The sequence below is a fragment of the Serinus canaria genome, chromosome 6 (genome assembly GCF_022539315.1).
Source record: "Serinus canaria isolate serCan28SL12 chromosome 6, serCan2020, whole genome shotgun sequence".
Taxonomy (NCBI): domain Eukaryota; kingdom Metazoa; phylum Chordata; class Aves; order Passeriformes; family Fringillidae; genus Serinus; species Serinus canaria.
In genome coordinates, this window is record NC_066320.1 from 18964162 (window position 1) to 18989797 (window position 25636).

General features: G+C 41.3%; 2 protein-coding genes across 2 annotated transcripts in view; one reads left to right on the plus strand and one right to left on the minus strand.

Annotated features, from left to right (window-relative positions):
• Positions 1–10384, plus strand: part of TNKS2 (tankyrase 2) — a 29477-nt gene extending 19093 nt beyond the window's left edge. Inside the window, exons 19-27 of the mRNA XM_030240971.2 lie at positions 297–549; positions 1091–1173; positions 1610–1730; positions 3641–3738; positions 4359–4433; positions 5411–5516; positions 6138–6324; positions 7705–7861; positions 8151–10384. Coding sequence (XP_030096831.1) covers positions 297–549; positions 1091–1173; positions 1610–1730; positions 3641–3738; positions 4359–4433; positions 5411–5516; positions 6138–6324; positions 7705–7861; positions 8151–8213 — 1143 coding nt within the window. The 3' untranslated portion in view covers positions 8214–10384. The remainder of the gene's footprint in view (positions 1–296; positions 550–1090; positions 1174–1609; positions 1731–3640; positions 3739–4358; positions 4434–5410; positions 5517–6137; positions 6325–7704; positions 7862–8150) is intronic.
• A 13094-nt stretch (positions 10385–23478) lies between these two features.
• FGFBP3 (fibroblast growth factor binding protein 3) lies at positions 23479–23985 on the minus strand. The gene has a single exon (XM_030241170.2). It carries the CDS (start codon positions 23983–23985, stop codon positions 23479–23481), a length of 507 nt encoding a protein of 168 aa, XP_030097030.2.
• Positions 23986–25636: the final 1651 nt, after the last annotated feature.

Below are 25636 nucleotides of genomic sequence, written 5' to 3' on the forward strand. Positions count from 1 at the left end.
AAGCTTCTGTTCATTTTTTGTAGCAAATTAATTCTGTTTAACTGGCCTTACATTTTTTTAGAAATACTGAAGTGTCTTCACTTTTTACCTTTTTACGACTTTTACATATAGACATTTTACAGTTTGATGTTATGCTCTTGGCAGAAACGGCCCTTTGTAAGCTGCACTGTAAAATGCATGTTTTCCCAATATTATTTTGTGGTGTACTTAAGAAAGCTGATATGATAGTGCATTCTAGGAAAAAACATTGTGCAAAAGTGTTCCTCTGTTTTAATGAGTTGTTTTCTGCTCTTTAGGCAGATGATGTCAGTGCGTTACTGACTGCAGCAATGCCTCCTTCTGCCTTACCGACTTGCTACAAACCTCAGGTTATAAGTGTGTCTCAGACTACAGGTTCTGCAGCTGATTCCCTCTCTTCTGTTCCATCCAGTCCATCCAGTCTGTCTGCTGCAAGTAGTCTTGACAACTTATCTGGTAGTTTCTCTGAACTTCCCTCTGTTGTTGGTACAAATTGTGCAGAGGGAGCTACTGTTCTGGAGAAAAAAGAAGGTGAGGCTTTCTCAGGAGTGAATAGCATTCCTTATGATGTCATTTATGAGGGACAGAAGTCTGAAAGTCAGTATAAGATTTTACTGTTTTCCCCTTTCCGAGCCTTTAATTTTTTTTTTTAATTTTTTTTTTTCTGAACAGAACCAATATGGTGAATTGTGTTTTAAAAGAGAAGTCAAATGAAATTTGGCTGCATACCAGGCAGTATTTTACTACCAACTTTATCTAGTTTTTAAGAGGCTGTTCTTAGATCAAGTATCTTTAAAAGGTTACTTCTATGACATTTTACTTGTCATAGTATATTTTCTGTAGTAATGTGCTTTTCTGGTTGCTGGTTGCCTTGTTCTATGGCAAAGACTACTCTTTGGAGGTAGAAGAGCAGATTAGTTGCTGCTGGTTAGTGATATCTAATATTTAATCTGCATCTGCAAAAGACCAGGAATTTCTGCCTCTCTCATTGTTGCCACAGACAGGGGGAGATGTGTATGCCTTATTTTACAATACAGGTGTGAATGTACATTGTGTTTTTCTTCTTACCCAGTTTCAGGTGTAGATTTTAGCATTAATCAGTTTGTGCGGAACCTTGGCCTTGAACATCTAATTGACATATTTGAGAGAGAACAGGTAAGTGATTACATTTATTTCAAGATAGTCTGGGCTAGAAAGCAATGGAATAAATAGTGCCTCGTTAGTGTAATGTAATAAGACAGATTTTCAATGAGTGACAGTCAGAATGAGTTGGATGAAGGAAAGGACTGTAACTGGATTTTTAATTGCTATAATAAAACATATATCTTAAAATATATGCATATATATTAACATATGCATAACACTTGCAAGCAATGCAAGTTACAATTTGTAGTTTGTAGCATGTTTACTTAAGACAAAAGGTTAGAAGAAAGCAGTTGAGTAAAAGTAAAATATGAAAATAATACACTGAAACCTCTAATGTTCCTGTTCTTTTTCACAGTAGCTTTTTCTCACAGCTGTTGGGAGGTATATTTTCAGTGTCACTAGCATTTCTTCTGGTACAAAAAACATGGTCTTGCTTTCATTATAGATAACATTGGACGTATTGGTTGAAATGGGACACAAAGAATTGAAGGAAATTGGCATTAATGCTTATGGTCATAGGCATAAAATCATCAAAGGAGTTGAAAGACTTATTTCTGGACAACAAGGTATATGCTTATTTTAAATTATCCCATAATACTGCTTTTACATAATCAATTTTTATTAATTACTTATGTTATTCCAAATTATATCTCATTAAAAAGAATTGGTAATAAAACCTGATCTAGAAAATGGTAAGAATGTCTTCTGACTGGAAACTTGGGTACTTTTATTTATGTTGTGAATTACTGTGAATCTTGCCTTTCAGTTCTCTGATTTATTTTTTTTCTCTCTGGTCACTTTTTTTTGTTTACTTAGGTTAAATGTTGACTTCGTGCAAAATGCTCATAAGCTCCTTGAGATAGGGAATATTTATCTTCATCAAAGCACTCTAAACAGCAGAGCACATTCTGTTGATGAGTTCAGGCCTGTTATGTCCTGTTTGTTGGGTCCTGCCGCAGAATGCTGTCTGCTCACTCAGAAAGTCAGCTGAAATTCTTACACTTTTCTTTAAGAATAGAGTTGGTGTGCTTTCAGTGAACCAAAATTAACCTAATTGCTTTGTTCAACAGCTTTAACTTGCATTGAAATTACTGCTACGGCCTCTTTAGTTGTGCAGGACTGTTGATACCAGCACAGTCCCAGCAGTTGTGAATTCATCATCATTCAGTATGCTTCATTTAACTATGGCTGCAGAGAAGGCAAATAAAACCCTCCAAATCTTTTTTCTTCTTTGACTCCTTGAAATATCGCTTACTGTTATATTGCTGTGTTTCACAGAAATTAAATAAATTAGAATTGGTAGGATTTTCTCCCTTCCTGATTCACCATTTGTGAAATCTCATTCTAAAATTTTCACTCCATAGTAGTGAGTCACTATCCCAAACTCTAAATTACTATTTGCTCCTTAAAACAGTAAGAACCAACCCTAGGTAATTCTTTTTCTGATAACAAAGTATTTAAGTGAATCTGCATATTTTTCTCATAATTGTCAGGTCTTCCTGGACAGACTCATTGAGTAATTTGGATAAAAGTTAGTTTTAAGGTGTGTTTTTGGCCTCATGTCTTGTTTGAGTTCAAAGTTTACATAGCCACTAACTGTATGCTTTGCCTTTTAAGTAGGCCTGATGTATTTTTGAACATGTGTATTTGTACATATGGCATCTCTTCCTGAAGTATAACCATTGTTTTGAGGTTAGTAGTGGATGAGCTTTATTTTGGTTCTTCCCATTTTGTTTCTCCTGAGCACTATTCCAGTTGCACACTGCTAACATGAAGCTCTGGACTGTGCATGAATCTGTAATTTCCACTTTCCCTAGATTTTTCCTTTTAAAGAGCTCATGGCAGACCCAGTGTTTAATTCTGGTCACCTGTTAGTTGTCTGGAAAGGCCATGGCCAGAAAAGACACTTGATACACACTGTCTTCATAATCTTATATCCAGTAATTACACTCCCACTACTTGCCAGTTATGATTGCAGTCTGTCCAATGCAAACTGACATTGGATTCTGTGTAAAATTGCAGAATTTTTTGTATATTTGGAAAGATAGAGAAGTTTTCTTTTAAACATTCAATATCTTTTAAGCTTTCGATACCAGGCTAAAGCATTTTGGATTGACAGACTTAGTTCTTTGTCAGTTCTATCTGCATGACCATGGGAAAAATAGTCCTACTAAATTAGTGCTTCAGGTTGCTCTTCCATTCATGATGCCACTGCCACCAGTAGTTGTGGACTTTGTGTCACTGCCTAGAGTTGAAATAAACTCTGAAGTAAGCAAGTGTTTACAAATATTTCCCCTGTTGTGTGTACTAGTATACTGAGCTAAGCATTGATAAGTGGGTTAGTGCATCTGAAATGATGTTTCTTGCTGAGAGAAGGATCAATCGGTGTCCACAGATCAGAGAAAGCAATTGTGGTTTCTGAGACTGTGTTTTATTACATTCACATAGATTTTGCTGTGTTTTATTGCATTCACAGGACTTAACCCGTACCTGACTCTAAATACTTCTGCTAGCGGAACTATTCTCATAGACCTTTCCACCGAAGACAAGGAATTTCAGTCCGTAGAAGAAGAGGTAAATTCTTTGTAGTCTCTCAGTATTTTTGCTATTGCTGCTAAAGAAGCAGATAAGGAAGTATTGCTAGAGAGTTTAACTTATCCTTTAAGTAAAACTTGCATAAGGATACTTCAGACTCCCAACTTTGACTGCACCACTGTGCAGTCATGATGTCTGTAACTTTTTTCTTTCTTACATTTTTATTGCTTGTAGTATTTTTAAAACCTGTACTATATATCAAATATCTTCAATATAACATAAATTCTGTGCTACCAATTGATTGCCTGTTGTCATTGACAGTTCTACATCACTTCCTTTCAAACTGCCGTAATAACACAAGGCACAGTTCTGAACAATCCTGAATACAATTTTAAAGAGATTAGTGACAGTCTCCTCCAGTTTGAAAACTAGACCATGGAGCAGTCAAAATACATTCAGATTTTTTTTAATCATTAAACCTATTCATGGCCATTCACAAAATCTGGCGTTACTTAACAACCAGTCACCTAAAAATTTCTCTTATGATTTTTAATTATGTTAATAAATTATGAATTATTTTCGTTACTGGACTTGTGTAAAGGAAACATGTTTAATATATTCTGAAAGAATGTCATCCTCTTTAAATTCCCAATTTTCAGATGCAGAGTACTGTCCGAGAGCACAGAGATGGAGGACATGCTGGTGGAGTCTTCAATAGATACAACATCTTAAAGGTGCCTGTTTTTTTCTGTGGCCAGTGGTTTTACATGTTTGGAGTTTTGTCTATAAGTAACATATCCGTAAAATGTTCTACACTTGTTTGAGTTCCATAAGGTGATAAGATGTGCCATTCTGAGACATGCACAGGATAAAGATCACTTTCTAGAGAGGTTCAAAGACTTAATGTATACAGAAAAGCTATTTACGGGCTAATAGTCAGGAAGAAATTGACATAGAAGGATGTCACTGAAAACTGGAGAATTTTTGAAGAAAAAGGCAGGAGGTTTTATAAGAAACAGAAGAGGGTGTCTTTTGAGAGAGAATGGCAGGAAAGAAACCGAAGAAGGAAACACAAAACTTTTGAACTTTTATTTTGGCGAGGTTTAATATCAAACGAGCAAAAAAAACAGGCAGTAGATGAGTTTAAATAATCTAATGGAATTTTGGTTTGAATTTATGTGGTTTTCCCTCTGAAGTAATGGTAATTTTCATTAATATCATAAATATTTTGATTTACAAGTACTACTAAGTTTTATTCTGAACTGAAGTGGAATTGCTGTGCTGTATCTACATGCACAAGACTTTGCAATACCCAGCCTACTTCTGCAGGGAGCATGTAATTTACTTTCTTTTAGAAGTGCTTCACAAATCTTCATGGAAGGCATTTCTTAATTTATTGATTGATCTTTTTTCTAGTGGTTCGGCATCAAGAAAAATTGTGACTGAGCCTGCTAAATTTAAGTTAGAGCATATTTAGTTTAAGGTTTATTAACAAGGAGCTCTGTAAAATGAATTGATTCTTATGTATATAGTTACTACTTATTTGCCATAAAGCAACAATCGGTTTGTGCGGGGTAAGTCAATTGGTGTTTCATTGAGTCCCAAGGAAAGTATTCTCATTGCAGTGGCAGTGTAACTGTACTGTAGTGGCTATAGATTATCTGTCCAGTGAAGTGAACTGAGATTTTTGTTGTCATTTTGACTGTTTCAGATTCAGAAAGTGTGCAACAAAAAACTATGGGAAAGATACACACACAGAAGGAAAGAGGTCTCTGAAGAGAATCATAACCATGCCAATGAAAGGATGCTGTTTCATGGTGAGAATTTGAAATGCACTTTATGAACTTATTTCATCAGCAGCCCTCTTTATTGGAGGGTTTCTACTGTCTCAAGTAAATTTCCTCAATGGAAGTAGATTCCAGGTTTTACATGAGTTTTTTTATGAGCAAGTGTTTGTGTATTTCACAAGGGATGATACAATGTACTGTATTGTTCTTCTGAAATGTGCATCTCCTTGTCTCCCCAAAGAAAACTTCAAAGATCTAAGTGAAAACATTTCAGCAATTATGAATGAAGATTAGGTAGTGTGCCTCCTCAAGTCTGTTTTGTCAGCTCTATGACCAAAATCATTAAAGGTCAAACTTTATTCTGTTAAGGATTGTTTTGGGGTGGGATTTTTTTGTTTGTTTTCTTGGTTTTATAAGTTGATAAGTTAGTTTTGTTAAGCATTCCAATGATAGCTTATCATTAGCAAGGTAAAGCCAGTTGAAGTCTTTCCTGTATACAAATACAGAGTTTGTCCTGGTGACCAAAGTTCCCAGTGCATGTTTGTAAGGAAGGCTACGTAGTTCCCAGCACACTGGGAACAAGTGATTGAATTGTGACACATACAAAAATCTGTGTACTGTATTTTCAGTGTTTTACTTCCTTTCTCTTAGGCTCCCCGTTTGTGAATGCAATCATTCACAAAGGCTTTGATGAGCGACATGCCTATATAGGCGGCATGTTTGGAGCTGGGATTTATTTTGCTGAAAATTCTTCCAAAAGCAATCAGTATGTGTATGGAATTGGAGGTGGCACTGGATGTCCAATTCACAAAGATAGATCTTGCTATGTTTGCCACAGGTAAGTCCCTTAAAAGAATCTGATTTTGCTTTTGCATATTGTGTCCTAGATTATCAATGCGGCAGTCTCTCTCTGAGGAAGGGTTTGCTTGCTAATCAGACCTTCTCAGTACTCTCTGTGTGCTGGGTGCTGGACCTAATAGAAACTTTCAGAAAACTTTGACGTTTCAAAGTCTGAAAGAGCCTTCAACCATCTTAAGTGCATCTTTGCCCTTAACTTAGTGTAAAAATCAGACTTAGGAAGCCAGAGAACGAAGAAGATCTGCTAGATGCTTATGTGAGAGATGCAATATGAGAGTTTAGTTCATTGTCTGTTACAGAGAAAGGAGTAATTCAGAGATATTCAGATGCAGTATTTCTTTGAGGAGTATGTACTTTGTAACAGTCAGCACTCACATCACTGCTTTTTCACACACTGAAATAGAGATATGGATTTGTGGATTCTGCCACTAACTGAGTTCTTGAATCCTATTTTCAACAAAAACACCTGTTACCAATACCATCAATTCAGAATAAACTCTTAGATCGTGGAGTCAGTTTTGGTGGTGGCAGTCATTTCAACCAGAAGAATATTTAGTGTTTGTGTGCATCCTGTTTTACATTGGTATACAAGGATAAAGTCATCCTTCCAGTATCCTCCTTTGAGTCTCTCCCCCTTTTCATGTTGCTTACTCTTTTCTGGCACTCTCAAATAATGAGGATCATCTTCCAGAGTTAGAGAGGATGTCAGAGTCTCTTCATGCTTTTTAAAGTTTTGAATAAGAAGGGGTTTTTAGTTTGTCTTCTGCAAAGAGTGAGAAAAGCAAAAGTTTTAGCAGAGTGAGGTGGTACATAACCTTGGTCTGTAAAAATGCCAGGATTCCATTGTCATTGCAGTAGGTAGGTGTATACAGAACTAAGAGCCCTTGTTGAGTCTTTTGATAGTGAAAACAGCATAGCAAACTGACAAATGCTAGTCTGAGCTATTTTGCATTGACCTCGAGTTTGTCTTGGCCTTGATGTTGACTTGGCTGTTAGATACAAATCTAGCATTAGAACGCTTGTGAATTAGGTTGTCAGGATGAGTAATGGGGGAGGGGAGAAAAAACTTTTTCCTAAAAGGCCCCAAAAAATGAAAAGAAATAAGTAACAGACAAAGAAAAGGTTGTGGCAGTCTCTGAGTACCTTGTTAAGCGTGCTTTATCCAGTAACTTAAGATAAACATTTTTCCATATTACTACCAACCCTTTCCTTGGGCTAGAGCATTCCAAAGTGAGTGCAACTTTTGTTCAGCAAAATAGAACCTGAGAAGTTTATGAGCTATGAAAGCTGACTGAAGTGGCTTCAAGGTTCAAAGTCATAAGCATTGTGTATTCATGGTCCTTTTTCCCTTTCAACACAGGCAGTTGCTCTTCTGTCGTGTAACATTGGGCAAGTCCTTCCTGCAGTTCAGTGCCATGAAAATGGCTCATTCTCCCCCAGGACATCACTCAGTGACCGGGAGGCCCAGTGTGAATGGATTGGCATTGGCAGAATACGTCATTTACAGAGGAGAGCAGGTAAAGAGCTTTTGGGTTGGTTTTACTCTCTTGTCTTTTCAAGGGCAGATCATGCATTGGGGGTTTTTTCCCTAGGTTTGTGGATGCTAGGGTTTGCTTTTGTTTTAGAACAAACTCCAGTTGTGGTTGCAGGTGAAAGGATACATGTTTCTTGAATGATCCAGGGATTTTTACCTTTGACAGTTTGCCCTTTTTTCTTTTGACATTAATTTTTTCTCCTCCTTAACAAACATTATTAGTTCATCCAGAGAATCAAATAATAATAAAAAAAATTTTGTCATTCTTCCAGGCTTATCCAGAATACTTGATTACTTACCAGATTATGAAACCTGAAGCCACCACTGAAGCTTAAGACAAGTTATTCATGGGAAACCATCAGACTTTGGATGCGAAGATATCAATGGCTGCCATCCCAATAATAACAAGTTTTTGTTGAAAAACTTCCCATTCCCAGGTGGTGTGGTAGCAAATGTGAACAAAATATACCAGTTTTGACTTGATAAAGCTTTAATAATGTACAGTATGTTTTTCTAAAATTTCAGAAATGTCCTCTTTTTCAGCACTTTAACAGATACCATTCCAGGCATAAACTGGGGTTTGGCTGTACTAAATTATAAACAAAAATTAACTTGAAACAATGGTTTTATACAATACTGCATTCAAGCCTAGCAGAAAATGTAATGGTCTATACAGGAACTCATTTTACTAATATTGTGTTCTTTAAAACACTGCATTTACACTGAAAACGTTTTCATTTGTAAAACTGTAAATAAGAGCTTTTGTACTAGCCTGGTATTTATTTACATTGCTTTGTAATATAAGTGTTTTAGAACTGCAATCTTGTACAAAATGTTCTTTCCAGGTGTTGGTTTGTTCATCTGTGTTTTCTCATACAAGATAGATTTGAAAAGTCAATTTTTTTTTCAGGCTTTATCACTTAATTGTGAGGGAGAAAGCAAATTTTATCTGAAGAGGTTTAGAAATATCCAGCTTTAGATTGAATACATAAATTTTTGTTCTGTATTTTTATTTATGAAATATACATTCCTGAGAATGGTGAGCTATGAAAATAGAATGTTCCAGACAAATACTAAAGTGGTTTTCCACCTACTTCCTAGAGTTGCATATTTTATTTCTGTAAAATGCCTTTCAAAGTTTTTTATTTAACTACAGGTATAGTTAACCTGTATCCTCACTTCAAGGCTAGTAGACCTTGCAAGTTACAGTTTTAGTAAATTATTTTCTTTAAATGTAGATGGAAAATTAACCTCAAGAAGTTCTTTCTTGAGTTTCTCTTGCTTACATTTAAGCCAGGAAGGTAAATAGTTTATTCCTAACATGAGGGCAAACAACTTTGCCTTTTTTATATGGTTTTTTTTTTTTTGGTAGATTAATCTACCTGTTGGTGCCCTCAGAATATGAGCATTGCAAGGTGGAAATGTTAAAAGCCATCCTCTCATCTCCTGTGTCTTGTCCATGTTAACATTCAAGCTGTGGTTGAAGCAGGTGTGTAGGAGTGTGTTTGTCTGCTTTCAGCTGAGTGGAACTGCTTGAGCTGCACCTTCTGCTCCCAGCTCAGCCAGCTGGGAGAGGAGGAGCAGCTCTGCCATAGCAGCAGCTGCCTTTGGTAGCCCTGGTGAGGCCCCTTGGACAGAGGAAGAGTGCAAAAGGTACAGCCCCTGCCCAGGTGTCACTGGGGGTTCCTGGCTGCACCCACCCGCTCCGTCAGCGCTGTCATAGCTCTCCTGTGTATTCTGCTTTTCTGCCATCTGCAGTTTTTATCTACGTATTTCAAAAATATGTAAATACAAATTATAAGTTACTTGGGGTTAAAGTGGGTAGGAGTATATTTTAGTTGTTTAATATTTCTACATACAGAACACTGTCCCAGAAGACAATTTGTTTGCAGGGCATGTTATCTTACCATGGTTTTAAATGTAGTAACTGATCAAGATAATGAAATCCTCTTGCTGATGTGGTGGTTATGTGATTATGCTCTATGTAAAAATGTATTGAACCTTACCCAGTTATGTGAGGAAACTGAATAAGATTGCAGAATTCTTGCAGAAGGTAATATTGGCTATGAATAAAAAAGGCTTTGATTTTTAGGTACTTTCTCCCAGCATGTTGCCTGTTCCTTAGGTATAGTAATGCTGGAATTTGTGTTCATGCAAAATCTGTTAATTATGTTTAAAACTTTTTTGTTATTGCTAAAATGCTTCATTCTATATGAATGATCACCTAATGTCTTGTAAAATATTGTGGTATGATAGCATTTTAAGTGGTACCACAATGTTGGTTTTGTCTGTTTGGGGATTTTTTGAGCTGTTTTCTTTGCATGACATACCTTGCACTCTGAAGATGGAAGCTGTAATGATTTGATGATACTGACTGTTGAGGTGAACCTTTAATCCCTTGTGCAATTAGTTCTGCTTTACTCATCTTGAAGTGTCTTTACATGTACTGTATGACATTCCATATCCATTTAACACTAAATAAATTTAATTCACTGGTTTTCTGGTAGCTTGGGAGTAATTACAGATGTAGTGTGTTAACCCATTGTTTTAAATGTAAGCATGCACAATGCTGTAACAAACTGCATCACTGGAGGCAAAATTAATTACATTAAGTAGAAGAGCTTTTAATGTGGATGAAAACTTGTAAATACTGTGAAAACTTGTAGTTTGATATATGGCTAACTAACAGCTTTTGCTAGCAGTGAAAATGTTTCAATAATAAACCCAGGAGCTACAATTTGTGCACTTCAAACTCCATTATATGGTCCAGAACTGAGAAGGAAAACTTGCTTATATTGGTTTGATACAATGAAAAGTAACCTGAAGAGTTTTACCTTTCAGATAACTGCATGAGAGTGATACATACCTGGGCAACAGCAGTAGGAGCTGTTTAGATCACTGGTGGTATTGCAATAAGTAAGGAATTTTATTTCAATAGGACCATTTATATGGTGGTAGGTTTCCAAAACCAGGTTTGTATGGAAGACTTAAATGGACATGAGCACTAGAGGGCAGGAAAGCAAATGTTTTTTAAGATCAATGGTAACGAAAATCTTTAAAGGGTCTTGGAAACATAACTTCTGATAAAATTGCTTCTGAAAATTCCACCTATCTGGGTTATAAAAAATTATCTTTCCATTCTGCATTAGATTTGTTTTTTTTTTATTAAATAATTAGTATAAAAAGAAATTGTACAACTAAGCAAATTGGAAATATCAGGATCTTTTCTTAAAAAATTTAAACAGAAGTTAAACTTTAGTTCTTAGAAATCAAAAAACAATTCAGCCGCACTCTTCTGTCTTATCTAATTGAAAAAGTTGATTACCCATACAGTGCATGTTCCAGAGGTATGCTGGCAGGCATTTAGAATGCAAATGACAAAGTGTATAAAGGAATTGCCACTGTCCTTTCTACCCTGAACTTGCTCATTAGCCATATGTGTGTATTTGTGCATTCACAGACACTTGCTCAGTCTCTGAAAGAAAAATTTAAAAGAAGTTTTGAAGGTGAATTTTCCTGCAGAACATCATAGTCAGTGAGAGTGCTGCAGCCTAGGAGTCCTTGTCTTTGGCCCATCTCCTGAACTTAATGTAATAAAATGGGTTTTCTCTTTCACTGGAAAGAGCCCCATGGGTGCTTTCCTTCTTGCCTTCCAGTTTAAAAAAATAGAGACTTGATTGGTGTTGAGCTGAAGGCTGCTTTCTTGCCTGGCAGTGAGGCTGACTGAGGCCTGCCCCTCTCTGGTTCTTGGAGCTGTTGCAGTAGTTGTAGTAGGCGGTGGAGGTGGTGCTACCATGGATAAAGGGATAAAGGGAGGTGTGTCCCTGTTGTCCCTGTGCAGCAAGCATAAGCAGCGGTGCTTCTGAGAGTATCAGGGGGTTTCTTCCTTCTCCCTGTGGCTCACTAGATTAGAAAAAGCTACAGGCAGCCAGAGCAGAACACAAAAGAAAAAGCATGTAGGTGATTGGTTTGAAGATAACAAGTTCTGCCCTAAAAAGGGCAAGGTTGGCAACTCAGAGAAGACAGACAGGAGGGAGAGAATAGATGAAATAATAACCTGCAAAAAAAGAAAGGCAAATTCTATACACACTGAAAAGGCATGTTAGGAATTGCAAATATAATTGTTAGGGATGGCCAAAGTAATCATGGTACATCAGCTTCCCAATTTACATTTGGCATAAAAAAGCAAACAAACACTGATGTGTGGACATTAATGTTAGATCTGGGGAAAAGTGTGCGCAAGAAAAGAAATAGGGTTTAAATACCAAAGGCAAAGGCCCTGCACAATAAAGCCTCAAAACTTTGGGTTTGAAACATTGATCAGAGACAAGCTGAAAACCCCCTGTAGACAGCATAAGAGCAATGTCACATTAAATTACCCATCTGGATTCTGTACAGTGGTAGGATGTGTATGGGAAGGTGGGCACTTTAATGCAGCCAGGGAATTCAAAGGAAGAGGAGGTGAGATCAATCTCTCCATCTGCAGTCCTGATAAAGCTGGTTCATTTATGTGTGTTTCAGCTGGGGTCCTGGGTGGCACCAAAGGCGATTGGGGTGGCTCCTGACATGTGCAGTGACACAGCCAGGTGAGCACTTCCTTGCAGAGTTTTTAAGCTAGGACCATTTGCAGTTTTCAAAAGACCACGAAGTATTTGCAGACCTTAGCATGTAAAACAAATGAGAATTGTTTAAGGAGCAAAAGAAGATGCACCAGTGCCTAAGAATGTGTGATTGAGGCCTTTTATAGTTGGAAATGCAGCTTCATGTCACTTGTTAATACTCTGTACAGAACTGGAGTGGTACATGTGGGGAAGGATTAATGTTGAATGGTGGAGCTGATAAAAGTAGCCTATGAAGTGGATTGGGAACTAGTTGTTTTTGTCAGGGCCAGAGGTGTCTGGCTATGTGCTGTCCAGCTGCTCTTCAAAAAGGTAAAGTTTGCAGCAATGCATTTGGAAGCTTATTTCGCAATAAATTTATTCATTCATATTTATTTATTTCACAAGAAATCTATTCAATTTTGTGGGGCTGTGGGCATCATAGATCAATAGATGTATAGAGAAATATTATATTTTACTAGCCTGATAAAGAAGCTGGTAAGTAAATAAGAAAGGAAAATAAATTAAGCAAATAGGTTGGACTCAGTCTTCGAGGGCTTTTCCAATCTTACTGATTCTGTGATTCTATGAAAGGAAAAAACAGATTTTCTTGCAAAAATAAGTAACAATAAATCAATTAGTCTATGTAATATTATGACCCAGCTGAGGGGGATATTGTATCTGACAGCTTTTTAGTCAAAGTAGAGGCTGACAGCCGTCACATTAAGTATTGTTTTAATTAATGATAGAGTGAGCTACTAAGCAGTCCAAATGTGTCATCTTTAAATAAATAAACCTGCATATGATGACCAATGTCTGATCATGGTTCCCTATTTGAAAGTATTTTACTGAAGCATAGCAAACATGAGATAAACTCAGAGTGGTGGCAACTACATTAACAGAGAAAATCAGGTCAGTGATACACCACGAGGTCAAGGAAATAGTCCACACTAAATTAGAGTGACAAGGCACCAAGTGTCTTGATAAGAAGGAAAAATTAGAGAAACATGCTGCTCTTTTTTGTCAGTGTGTCAGATTGCTGAATTTCTGAAATAAAAACCTTACAGTAAACCTTCTATCCAACATCCTACATATATATATGCCATGTAAGCATTTTGGGCAGCTTTAAAAGCCTCATGACGTTTGTATAATCAGACTCAAAATGAGGTGGAGAGGCAGAATGATGAGCTAGCTCATTTCAAGCAATTCTCAATAGTAGCACAGATCAGATAAGTCCCAGGGGGAATTCTAATGGGAATAACCCATTATGGATAGAGCTGGACAAATATAGAAACCTGCTTTTTTATGTAATTGTATATTAAACCATATTCCAAAGCACTTCGGAAACACCACCTACTATTAAAAGTGTTCTTAGTCAATTATAAATTTGGAAACTAATAAAAAGAACAGATATTTATAAAATACAGAAAGAAATAATAGTAATTTCTGACCTGGAGCAGTTAAGTGGAATATTTCAGTCAGAACGGAAATATGCCACTTAGTGTAAATAGATTTATTCAGGGACGTGCTTTAAAGTTTTGGATAGTTTTATTCATGTGAGTTCCATGTGTCAGCTGTAGGGACATAGTCCAGCAGAAATACTGAAATCATGACAATACTTTGCAAGAGATACGAGAACCTTGTGGCAAATTTTAAAAGCCAAGGACTCGTATAAAATAGTCCATAAACTCTTGGGTTTAGGTATGCCTCCTCTATGTCTTCTGAGACTTCCCTTTCTCAGAAATACTAGCTGTTCAGTAAAGCAGTTGAACAAAATGTATGAGTTAAATATTTCATATATCAAGTTTCAGCTGTGTTTAGTTTTTTGTAAAGAAGAAAGAATAATGGTGTGACTTTGTACAATTAATAGCTTAGATATTGTGTGATAGGGTGCATTGTTATGTATTACAGATGTTTTACTGCAATATCAATAAATAACATGTTTTCCTTTAAAGAAAGAAAAACTACAAAATAGTGTTTAATATGTCTCCTCCACTGGACAGAATTTACAGTACTTATTTTGTGGAATTTGTGGTTCAGCATCTTTAACCTACTTAATATAGTGTGTTTGGACTCACTGACCTACTAGTTTTAGCATAATGAATTATCTCATATCTGTAAACACATATTTGCCTCTTAATTTTGTTAGTGTGCAGAAAATTAATCAAAACTCTTTTTATACCATAATTTAGCAATAGTGATTTAAGGTTATTGAGTTGGAATAGTAATCACCTCATCATCAGACAGAATGCATTCTCCCCTGTTGTATCTAATTCTAAAGGTAAAATGCAACCAGGATTTTCCAAGCAAATTCATTATGTCCTTAAGTTTTAAAATTGACTTCATTGAGATTTCTTCTTCTTTGCAGCATTCTGTCTCTTTAGACCCATCTGAATTATTTAACTGTGGCTGTCTTTTGCACTTTCTCCCTTGTTGCAGACAGCAGGGATTTGCCAGCATTAAGCAGCTCAGCTTCTCAGTTCAGAGCCTGAGCCTCTCTAGACCTTCTGAACGAGCATGAGAAATCTGTTCTGTGGGGCTGCAGCTTCATGGTCTAAAACAAGGTGATGTGGGTGGCTTGTGACAGGAATGCACACATCCTAAATGAACAGCAGTTTCCAGATGTCTGTACCTGTAATAGCAGACAGTCACGTGCCATTTGTATTCCTGGAAATTCCTGTTTCTCTACAGCATTCTTTATCATTTTGTCTTGTTTCTTTTTTCAGCCCAACGCTGTAATAAAATGATTTGATGTGGAGTTCTGTGATAGTCACAATATCCACTGAGAAGCTGAAAGACATTTCAGTTCATAAAAGTGAGGTCCATCCACCTTGCTCCCAGGTAACTTCACACAAAAATATCTGCCGTGGTGCTCTCAATATACACCTTTTAAAAGCAAATTATTACAAAATCCTGGAGTGGTTTAGGTAGGAAGGGATCCTTAAAGCTCATTTAGTCCAAACCCCTGCAATGAGCAGGGACATCTTTAACTATGTCATCAGGTTGCTCAAAGCCACCAACTTGAATGTTTCCAAGGATGGGTGATCTACCACCCGCTCTGAGCAATGTGTACTACCATTTTACCACATTCACTGTAAAAATAAGATTAATTCTGGCTGGTATTAAAGAAGGTATGTGGCAACAGGTAATTTCAAAGCTTGTATTTAAGAAGGATAAAATGAGTATATTGCTATAGAGATATTTTATTTACAGACCTTTGCTTGCTTTGAAATAGAATATTTCTATCCTAGATGTTAAATCTTAGGAGTAAGATCCAATCATAATAAAGCTGTTTGCTCTTTGAAGTAAATAAGGAGCATCTGCCTGAGAGAAAAGGAACTATGTCCAGCTTGTATTTATAGTTTAGGATTCAAAAATTTAAGTTGGGGAATATACACCACTAACTGTTGGGAACAAGGTAGACTAATCTGCTCGCCGCTGATGAAAAATGCATGTGAAATCTGTAGCTCCGTATGTGGAAAGCAGGACAACCAAGACCACCAGTTCTGCCAATCAGTCATTCACATTTCCCACTGTTTTCCTCTATTGTAGCAAAATGTGAGAAGCTGCCCTCGGGCCACACAAACAATGCTCTTCATTGGTCTTTACTGAGGCATGATTGGGCATCTATGCCGAGACTGCCAGCCTCAAAGAAGTGCTAGTGGATGACATCTGCCAGCCTGGCTTTGCTACAGATAGATTTATGAGCTGTGAAAGATGGTCAAATTAACATCTTCTGCATTCTTGATAGGATTAGGGTTTCTGGGACATGCAGTCATTTGCATATTGCCCTGACTTACCACAGGATTGTGTTTGTGGCTCATTTTAATAGATTGGGAGGCAGTGGGGCGTTTCTCCCTCTACATCCTACTGCTCTTCCAGTCTTGGCAGTGGCATGGCTGTGTTGGTTTAACAGACCTAACAGAAATCATACTGCTTGTTCTGACTTCTTCCAGCTAGAACCTTAATGCAACTCAAGAGCAGCAGCAGCTGTAAAAACTGTTTTGCTCAGAGAAGGATGCTCTTCCCTGTGGTGAGCTCATGCAGACACACACATGAAGTGGAATGATAATGCATTTCTATGAGAGTCCACAAAAGTTGTCCCTAGGAGTTAAAGAGAGAAGATCTGACAGAAGCTACCTTTCCATGGCTTCAAGCAATTATTGAAGGTTTTGGAAAGGTTAATTTACCAATAGAAACGTAGCTAAAAACTCTGTTAGCCTTAAATCTCTGTCCCTTCACCCCCTCCCCACACAAGATTTCAGACCACTTTTTTATAATTATTTTTATATTATATGTATTTATAAATGGTGATCATCCAGTGTTGGTAAAATATAGTTTGTGCTTGTCACTAGACTGGAGATGGCTTCAGTTTGCTGTTGAGTGACAATGGCCACACACCCCTCACAATATTACCCAGTCTTGGGGTGCCCATGTGGGATAACTGGGTTAACAGCACAAGCCTGTGCTGAACAGGATCCCTAAGGTGCCTAGAAAAGAGAGGCTTTCCAAAAAAACACTGTTTTAAATTTTCAAAGAATATTTATATGGACTTACTCCTTACCTAGACTGTAATAATAAAAAAAAACAAATGAGCTATCATTTTTCAGGAAATTTTGACTTTTCCAGCCTTATCTTCTGAGTTACTTATGCCAATTTTTTACTCACACTTTCACTGATTTAAAATTAGCTGGTACTTCCTCTCAAGTGTAAATGACTTCTACTGCAACTGATGTGCGATGGAAATATTTTCATTAACCTCATTCAGGAGTTAGCTCCAAAATTCCCACAAGAAGCCTACTCCGCACTGGCACCTTAGTTTGAATAATTTGAAAGGAACTAGCACTGTTGAGAGTCCCCCCACTCCATCAGGTTGTGAGCAGAAGAACTACAGAGGTGGAAACGTACCTGAGCATCAGAGTCTGATTTCCCGAGGCGGCAAAGAGCATGAAGAAGGCAATGAAACATCTGCACAACCCTTGCAGGTGAGGAGGACCTCTGTAAAAGGCAGACCAAGCTGTGGCTGATTACATTGGGGTATCATTAGGCATATAGGCATTTTGTGATGTTATTTTATTACTAAGCCACGTTCACCACATGGGCACGTTAAAAGGAAGAAAGCAACCAGTGCCAGGTGATTTGGGCTCTCTCCTCAGCCTGGTGCTGGCAGAAAGGCCCAGCTGGCTCCTCTTGGTGCCCCAGTCCTGTTTTTTCCCCATAGGTGTCCCCTGCACATGGCTGGCCCCTCCCCAGGGCTACCTCCTCTCCCAGAAATGAAAACAGAAGCTTTATCTCCCTTGGGTCTATAATAATTTCTTTCTTAAACCAAACTTCTTTTTGTTTTCTGCTGATGTTTTCCTACAAGCCCACGGCCCCACAATGTTCCCGGCCCAGAGTTGCCCATTGAATGGAGCCGTCCCGTTCCCGCTGCCATTTGCCAGGCCCCATAAAGCTCCAGAGAGCCCCTCGAGGCCATTGAGATGCTGTCCGTGTGTCCGTGTGCGCCGGGCGGGGGCTGCAGGCGTTCATTGGCCCCTGCTGGGTGGGATGACATCAGCCCCGCTCGCCATAGGGCCTCCAGCTCGCCCCGACGTCTGCTGAGGGCTGCGAGAGAATAGAGCTGAGGGGAGAAAACCATCACACTACACCCTCTCGGCTCCAATGGAACACAGGCAGCTTCAGCCGGGGATAAAAGGACTTAAAAAAAAAAGAGACACTGTAGTCTTGGAGCTGCTATTAACGGGAGATGAATTGCGAGAGATCATTTCATGCCCAGGGACTTCAGAGAGCAGCATCCCCAAGGGCCATTAGCTCCCAGCGAGAGCCACGCTGAAGCCCTTTGCTGTCAGGACAGAAGCATGCATATAAATTTTCTACCATTTGTCTTTGAGCAGAAACAAAAGATGGCTCGAAATCCTCAGCATCTTGTCTCGACCAACACGAAATAATACTGTCTTGTGCGGCTGTCTTGTTAGTCTTTTCCCAGCAAAAGAATCCCGGTGATAAATTTATTCATAATTTTGGAAGGTTTTGCTCTTAAGATTAAAAAAGAAGCAGCAAACACATGGAGTTGAGGCTATATTTATTCTTGTTAGTGCAAATCATGATGTTGCTAAGGATTGTGACTTAGGGAAGTGCACAGTACTTTTTTAAATTGAAAAGAAACACAGCTTTAAAAGGTTAGCCACTACACTTTCTTCTCCTGCATTTCACTAAACTAACTCTGAGGATGATACATCTAATGTATTTTCTAGTTACAACTGCAGCGTGAAAAAAATAAATTACTTTAATTAGGATTTTTTATTTTTTTGTTCTTTTTCAACCAAGAATTCAAGCCCTATAGACATTTTGGGCCCTAAGACTTTAATTTACTCATGAGAAAATATCTGCTGGCTCCAGTAGTCAGATTAAATACAGGCTCTGGAAATAATATGGAGAATGAAATTCTTTAAGACATTTTTTATTAAATTAAGAATGTGTGCTTAAGTAGGTATTACATACAATTTTGTATTTTAGGTTTGGATAACTATAATGGGACTAGATTTTGTCCTATGGATTTCCTTTGTTAAATAGATACTTTAGTACTTTGTGAATGTGTGGTAATAAATTAGTTCTATGTTTTACCATGATGCTTCCATCAAACGCTTTCTCATTTTATGCCAGAAAATAATATCATGTTAGAGCCTAAAATTAACTACAACTTAGTCCTAAGAAGTCTTATTTTACATGGAGCAATTATTTCTAGGTTTCCTCTAGCAGATGAACATGAAAGCTTCTCCAGCTGGTCTGACAGCTCCGCTGTGGGTGTAAAATGGTTGTAGGAACTGCTGCCGACGTGCTGGTGTGGGGCGGCGCAGTGTGTGTGCCCCAGCAGGCAGCAGAGCCCTCGGTACCGGAGCACCTGTGCCTGTCCTGACTGCAAGGGCCAGCAGCCAGGACAGTGCTCTATGAAGAGATGAAATGCATCTATGAAGAGATTCTATATTTATTTATTTATTTATTTATTTATTTATTTAAATTTATTTTTTATTTATCTTCTCTCACGGAAGCGGCTGCGTGTTTCCCCGGGGTGCTGACACCCCAGGAGCCAATGCTCCGTGTCTGTCCCTGCTGGCCGGGTCTGTCACAGCCGGGGCTGCCCGGGGCTGTCAGAGTCGGGTCTGTCAGAGCCAGGGCTGTAGAACCGGGGCTGCCCGGGGCTGTCAGAGCCAGGGCTGTAGAGCCGGGGCTGCCCGGGGCTGTCAGAGCCAGGGCTGCCCGGGTCTGTCAGAGCCAGGGCTGTAGAGCCGGGGCTGCCCGGGGCTGTCAGAGCCAGGGCTGTAGAGCCGGGGCTGTAGAGCCCGGGCTGTCAGAGCCAGGGCTGTAGAGCCGGGGCTGTAGAGCCAGGGCTGTAGAGCCAGGGCTGCCCGGTGCTGACCGGAGCCGCTGCTCGGGCCCTGCCGCTCTCGGCCACCGGCACCGCGGGCTCAGCGCGGCCTGCGCCTTCAGGAAATGTGCATCATTTACCTGCTGAGGCCTTGAAATAAATTGGGCAAAGTATCTACCTTCTGAGAGGCAGTGCAGCCTGTCCACACTTCACAGGGCACAGCACAGAGCAGAGGAGGCTAAGCCCTAAAATTATTTCTTTTAATGCTGGAGATATTCTACTCATACTTGTATTTAACATATCCCTTCCACGTAAGGATGGAGAGTGAGGGCTGAGAGAGTTAATCTAAATTCTGTAATACTGTACAGTTAAAAACCTCTTTCGTGTAGCTGTGTTCATGAAGTGAGTTTGGAATTCTTAAAAAATCCAGATTATTACAGAGGAGGGGATTTGTTGTTTGGCAAGTTGACAAAGCCTGCCGTTCATTTACCTTGTGTGCTGCTTGGCTTTACAGTAAGTCTTAGATAGGGTTCACAGCACAAGGGAGGCCTGAAATATGTCAGAGGCAAATAAAGAGAGATTCCCAAATATTCCAGGTTCCATCATCCAGTGAGCTCCAGCTTGAATAGTTGCTTTTTTAAATTTTTCATTTATTTTTATTATTTCTGTGTCTCCACCTTATTCTTATTTGCTAATAGTCTGATGGCTTTTAACTTGCACCACAAACTTCCAAAATCATTGTATCCCTTTACAGACTCCCATAGCACAGGCTGGTCATAAATTCAAGCAGGAAAAATCGGTGTCAAAATTACATGTGGAAACTTTAATATGCAAATAGAGGCAAGCACAGCTGGTAGAGCTGAGGGTTGAGCTATGACTGCCTGAGCAGTTTTCACTTGTTGAAATTCAGAGGAATGAATAAAGACCGAGAGGGAAAATCAGCATCTTCCAGAAGGCAATGCCTAGTGCAGAACCCAGGAAAGAGTAATTCCTGTTGTGGACTGGGACAAAAGACTGAAATGCTCAAAGTCTGGGGTCTGCAAACTCCAGATCCATTGTAGGACAAGCTCTGCTCAGACAGTGATGAAAGAGTAATTCCATTCCATTTATTAATTTTTGATGTCACTTTACAGGAAAGAGTTGCTACGTGCAGCAAGACAGCTTACTGCCTTCTTTAACCTTGCAAATTACAGTAACATCTTCTAATTGTTCCTTCAAAATCAGAAGGTGGTGAAAGAGAGATTAATGCTATTTAATACGATCAAGGGCTTTCTACATATAAAGAGAGCTATTAAAACCAGACACACTAATTGTATGCCCAGATTCAGCTTCACTGATTTTTCTCCAAAGGAAAATCAGGAAATGGTATTGCCAGCTTTCAAGGTTCTCTTGGAACCTCCAGATACAGAGATGAGCTCAGCAGCCAGAGGAGAGAAAACAATGTTGTGTGCAATATGGCACAAATATTTTGTTTTGTTTTGTTTTTTTTCTCCTGAAAACTTCCTTAGTTAGAACTCCCAGAATTCATTTCCGGAAGTGGAAATGTCAATAATTTGGGTTTGGTTTTTTTTTAAGGTAGCTTATGCTTTTCCTAGAAAAACACACCTAGTGATCTGTCAGAAGGCAGCACCCTTGTGACGACAGTCCTAACAGCAGCTGCATATGGGAAAGGTTAATTATTCCCAGCACCACCTTCCTCTGGGAGGCAAGAGTTTATCAGGCCAATAGGATAAACAGTCAGGGTTTGGGCCTGCCAGGTTGGCCATGCTGGCTCTTGCTGAGGACAGTCAGGAGGTGCTGAGGAAGGAAGGATGTGATGACAGCAGCCAGCCAAGCCAGGACCCAGAGCAGTGGTGAAGGACTGCCACAGCTGCAGTGGGAGAGCAGAGGTAAAGGGTGGGTACATGGGCAAATCTGGGGAGCTGAACTAAATCCAGGGGTGGGAAGTGTAATGAGTACATCTTGTGGAGCTGCCACAGGACTAAAATGAATTGTTTCTGTTGGAAGTGAAGATCTTGGCGACAAAGTGTTCCTGATTTGGTTACCTTAGCTGGTGGTGGCAGCTGTTATCTAGTCATGGGAGAGGATTAAAATGTTGAGATAGGAAGCAAAAAGCCATAGTCTTCCCCCTTAAAAACAAATCTGAGGATCTCACTATGGTTTCCCAGCCTCTGGGATCTGCAGATCGGTTTGTCAGTAGAAAAACTGAATATTTGTTTACTATTCAGCACTAGGGTTTAGTGTTATTAACCACAGTAAATGCAATTAATACAGTCTCTTGGGTTGTTGTATTGTATTAGTTAGTGGTGCTAAAAGGAAGAATTCAAACTATTTTGGAGATTTAGGGAAATATTGTGGTTAAACATAGAGTAAGGGATCCTTGTCTTTCCTCTCTCTCTTGGGTAAACAATGAATTTGTTCAGAGTTCCTAGCTGGGTTTTTAAATGCAGAGTGATGTGGGTAATCAGCTTGGTTGCCATGGTGTTCCACCTTTGCATCTGATGGTGAGAAATACAAGCTCTAGCAGCATTGCACAAAGCTGCTGTGCCGGGGGCCATGGAAGTAAAACAAAGCTGGGTATTATTGCAAGGTACTGTGCAATGCTCTAGCCAGCAGCCCGCTCTGTGGCTGCTTGGGTGGCAGGCACATGAAGGAAAAGTGAGCAGTCATTAAAAAAAAAGTCATCCAAGCCATATTCAGTGATGATGAAGCTTTGGCATAGTGCTTGCATAGAGCATTATCCAGCTATTTGCTGTAAAGGAAATTATCTTGGCACTAAGAGCTGCAAGCAACAGTCCAGATCCTTGTGAGAGGCACTGGGAAGATCCTGCTTACTTCTTAGTGGCCTTCTCACGGCCATCCTTAAAACCTACAGAAAGAGTCTGCAACTGTTCCTGATCATAGGCAGATGTCTAGAGTTGTGTAGGACCCCTGACAGCTGAGGGAAACTTTAGCTTTCCTTACCAAAATGCACCCCATTTTGTGTGGATAAAGTATCTCTCAAACCCCTTTTTTTTTTGCTGTGTGAAATATCATTCATCACCTAAATCCAGTTCCCGTACCTAGATGCTTCTGAGTTTCTCAAGCTTTCTTTTCTCAGATGGTTTCTCACCCATCCCTGTTCAAGTTCTTGTTTGGAGACAGTTGCCCAGCTGCTCTGTGGGAAACAGGACTGGGTCATGTAGCTTGTGAAATCTCTGTCATCGAGATGGACTTACTGTTCAGTGAGGTCTCAGTCGTTTCTTATTCTGGTAGAAATGTATGGTTTTCTACTTGGGTAACCAGTCTAACTTTAAACTTTAGGCTCATAGAAACTGATTTTGCGGAGAGAACAGCTGTCTCTTCGTATTTGTGTCCCTTGAAAAAAGTTAACGTACTTGAATGCATGAACTGCGCCCAGGTGCTCTCACCCGGGTCAGTTACACACTGGAATAGCGCTGCAGGGGTTACAGGGCTTTGAGACAAAGAATTACGCGAGCTTCTTGTCACAAAATAGTTACTGCTTTATTGGGGAGTAGAAGAGGAGAGCGGACAGAGTCGGGGGGCATTGGCGGCGGTGGCCGAGGGCAGGCGAGACCGGGAGTGTCCGGGTGCGGAGCCCGGGCGGCCGCGCTCCCTCCCGCGGGCCGGAGCGGTTCAGCCCTCCCAGAAGCCGACGAAGAAGCTGCACAGCGAGTGCCACCGCTCGGCGCAGTAGGTCTGCGCCGGGTCCTCGGAGGGCGCCGGGCCGGGGGCCGGCGTGGCCGGGCCGGGGTCGGGCAGCAGCCGCAGCTGCGCCTCGGGTGGGGCACGGTCCGGGCCGCAGAGGCGGGCGCTGAGCGGCGCTCCCGGAGCGCAGGGGTGCCGCCGCCGCCGCAGCCGGGACAGGATCTGCCGCCAGTAGTGGCGGCTGCGGGCGCCGAAGGCCGGGCAGCGCCGCGGCTCCCCGCGGTAGGCGCAGCTCCGCTCCGCCCCGCCGCCCGTCGCCCGGCAGCTCAGCCGCAGCTCGCTGGCCCCCGCCGCCGAGAGCAGCTCCCAGCGGCACCGCTGCTGCTCCGGCGTGGAGAACCTCCCCGTCCGCCACTCCTCCGCCGCCTCCCGCTCCACGCCGCTGGCGGCGGCCCCCAGGGCGGCCAGGGCGAGCAGCGCCAGGGGCGGCCTCATCCTCGGCGTGCCTCAGCGACGGGGCGTCCCGGCGCGGGGCCCTCCCTCCCGCCGCATCTTCCGCGCCCTGCGGACACACAGACCGTGGCAGGCGGCGCCCCGGCGGGAGCGGAGCCCCCGGGGTCCCGCTAGCCCGAGCCGGGCGCGGAGCCGGCTGATCCCTCCAGGCTCTTAATCCCCGGGTATTTTAGTTCGTGTCCGTCCATCCGTCAGCTCCATCCCGGGACCACCCCAGGCGGAGGCCGGGAAGACGAAACTGGACAGCAGCAGCCGGCGCTCGCATTCGCAGGCTGAGGCATCACAGCTGCGAGCAGCATCGGACAACCCCGCTCTTTCCCCCGCACCCAGTTTTCCCGCACCCCGGTGATTTCCGCCCAGTCCCGAGGCACTCACGGTGTGCTGTGCGGTGCGTGGCAGTGCGGGGACAGGCGCTCCCCGGCTGCCCGCGGCGGGCCCGGCACGGGGTTATCAATGCTCGGGGACTGCCCCGCTGACGCCCCTCCCCGGCCGCCGCCCGGGGGACAGCGCGGGGACACGCCGGGAGCGACGTGCCCCGACTGCACCGGCTCGCGGGAAATCGCGGGACACACTCGCGCTTTGTTCGAGGAAGCCGCACGCCGGTACCACAAATCCATCCCGCAACCTCGGCCACCTTCCGAGGTGGCAAGGAAGTCTGGGAGCCGAGCTGGGCTGTGGCAGCTCGCCTGTGCGGGCATCCCCCCCAGGGCCATGGGGACAATGGGTGTGTGCCTGGTGCATGCGAGTCAATTTAATTATTTTCCTTTGCCATTGATGGAGGTAAAAGGGACTTTCATTTCGGAAGTAGAATATCAGTGTGGATTATTTAGGATGATTTTTTAAAAATGTGGTAAGAGTCTTCTCTACAGGGTGTGTTTTAAAAAATGCCGGAAGTCTCAAGAGAGCATAGCCATAACCTTTATGCTACTGCATGTTTGGGGATGGGATATCAGACACCAGTTTCAGAAATCTCTTTCAGAATTAGGATCTCAAAACGCACATGTACTTCTGTTTCATGGGTGGTGATGAAGTTTGCACATCTGTTCCAAACTCTTCATTGTTCTGACCGTGTCACTCAATGATGGCAGGCCCCCAAGTTACACCAGCAGCACCCTGCTGCCCTCACAGTATTGGATGAACAGATCAAGAACAGCCCTGCCCAGAAGGACTTGGGAGTGCTGATGGATGAGGGGCTGGATATGACCCAGCAATGTGCATTGACAGCCCAGAAAGCCAAACGTGTTCTGGGCTGCATCCGAAGCAGCATGGCCAGCAGGTTGAGGGAGGGGATTCTGCCCCCCTGCTCTGCTCTGTGATACCCCAGCTGGAACACTGCATCCAGCTCTGGGGTCCCAGCACAGGACAGAATTGGACCTGTTGGAGTGGGTCTAGAGGAGGGCCATTAAAATAGTCAGAGGGCTGGAAGACATCTCTGTGACAAAAGGGAGAAAGATGGGGACAAGCTTTTAGCAGGGCCTGCTGAGATAGGACAAGGGATAATTAGTTTAAACTAGAAGAGAGCAGATTTAGATAGATATGAAGAAGCAATTTTTTACAATGAGACACTGGAACAGGTTTCCCTGGGAGGCTGTAGATGCCCCATCCCTGGAAAGATTTGAGGCCAGGGTGGATG

Bases quoted from the DNA above. Each gene is read 5' to 3' on its own strand.
- FGFBP3 (XM_030241170.2), bottom strand. From the start codon at position 23,985: ATGAGGCCGCCCCTGGCGCTGCTCGCCCTGGCCGCCCTGGGGGCCGCC.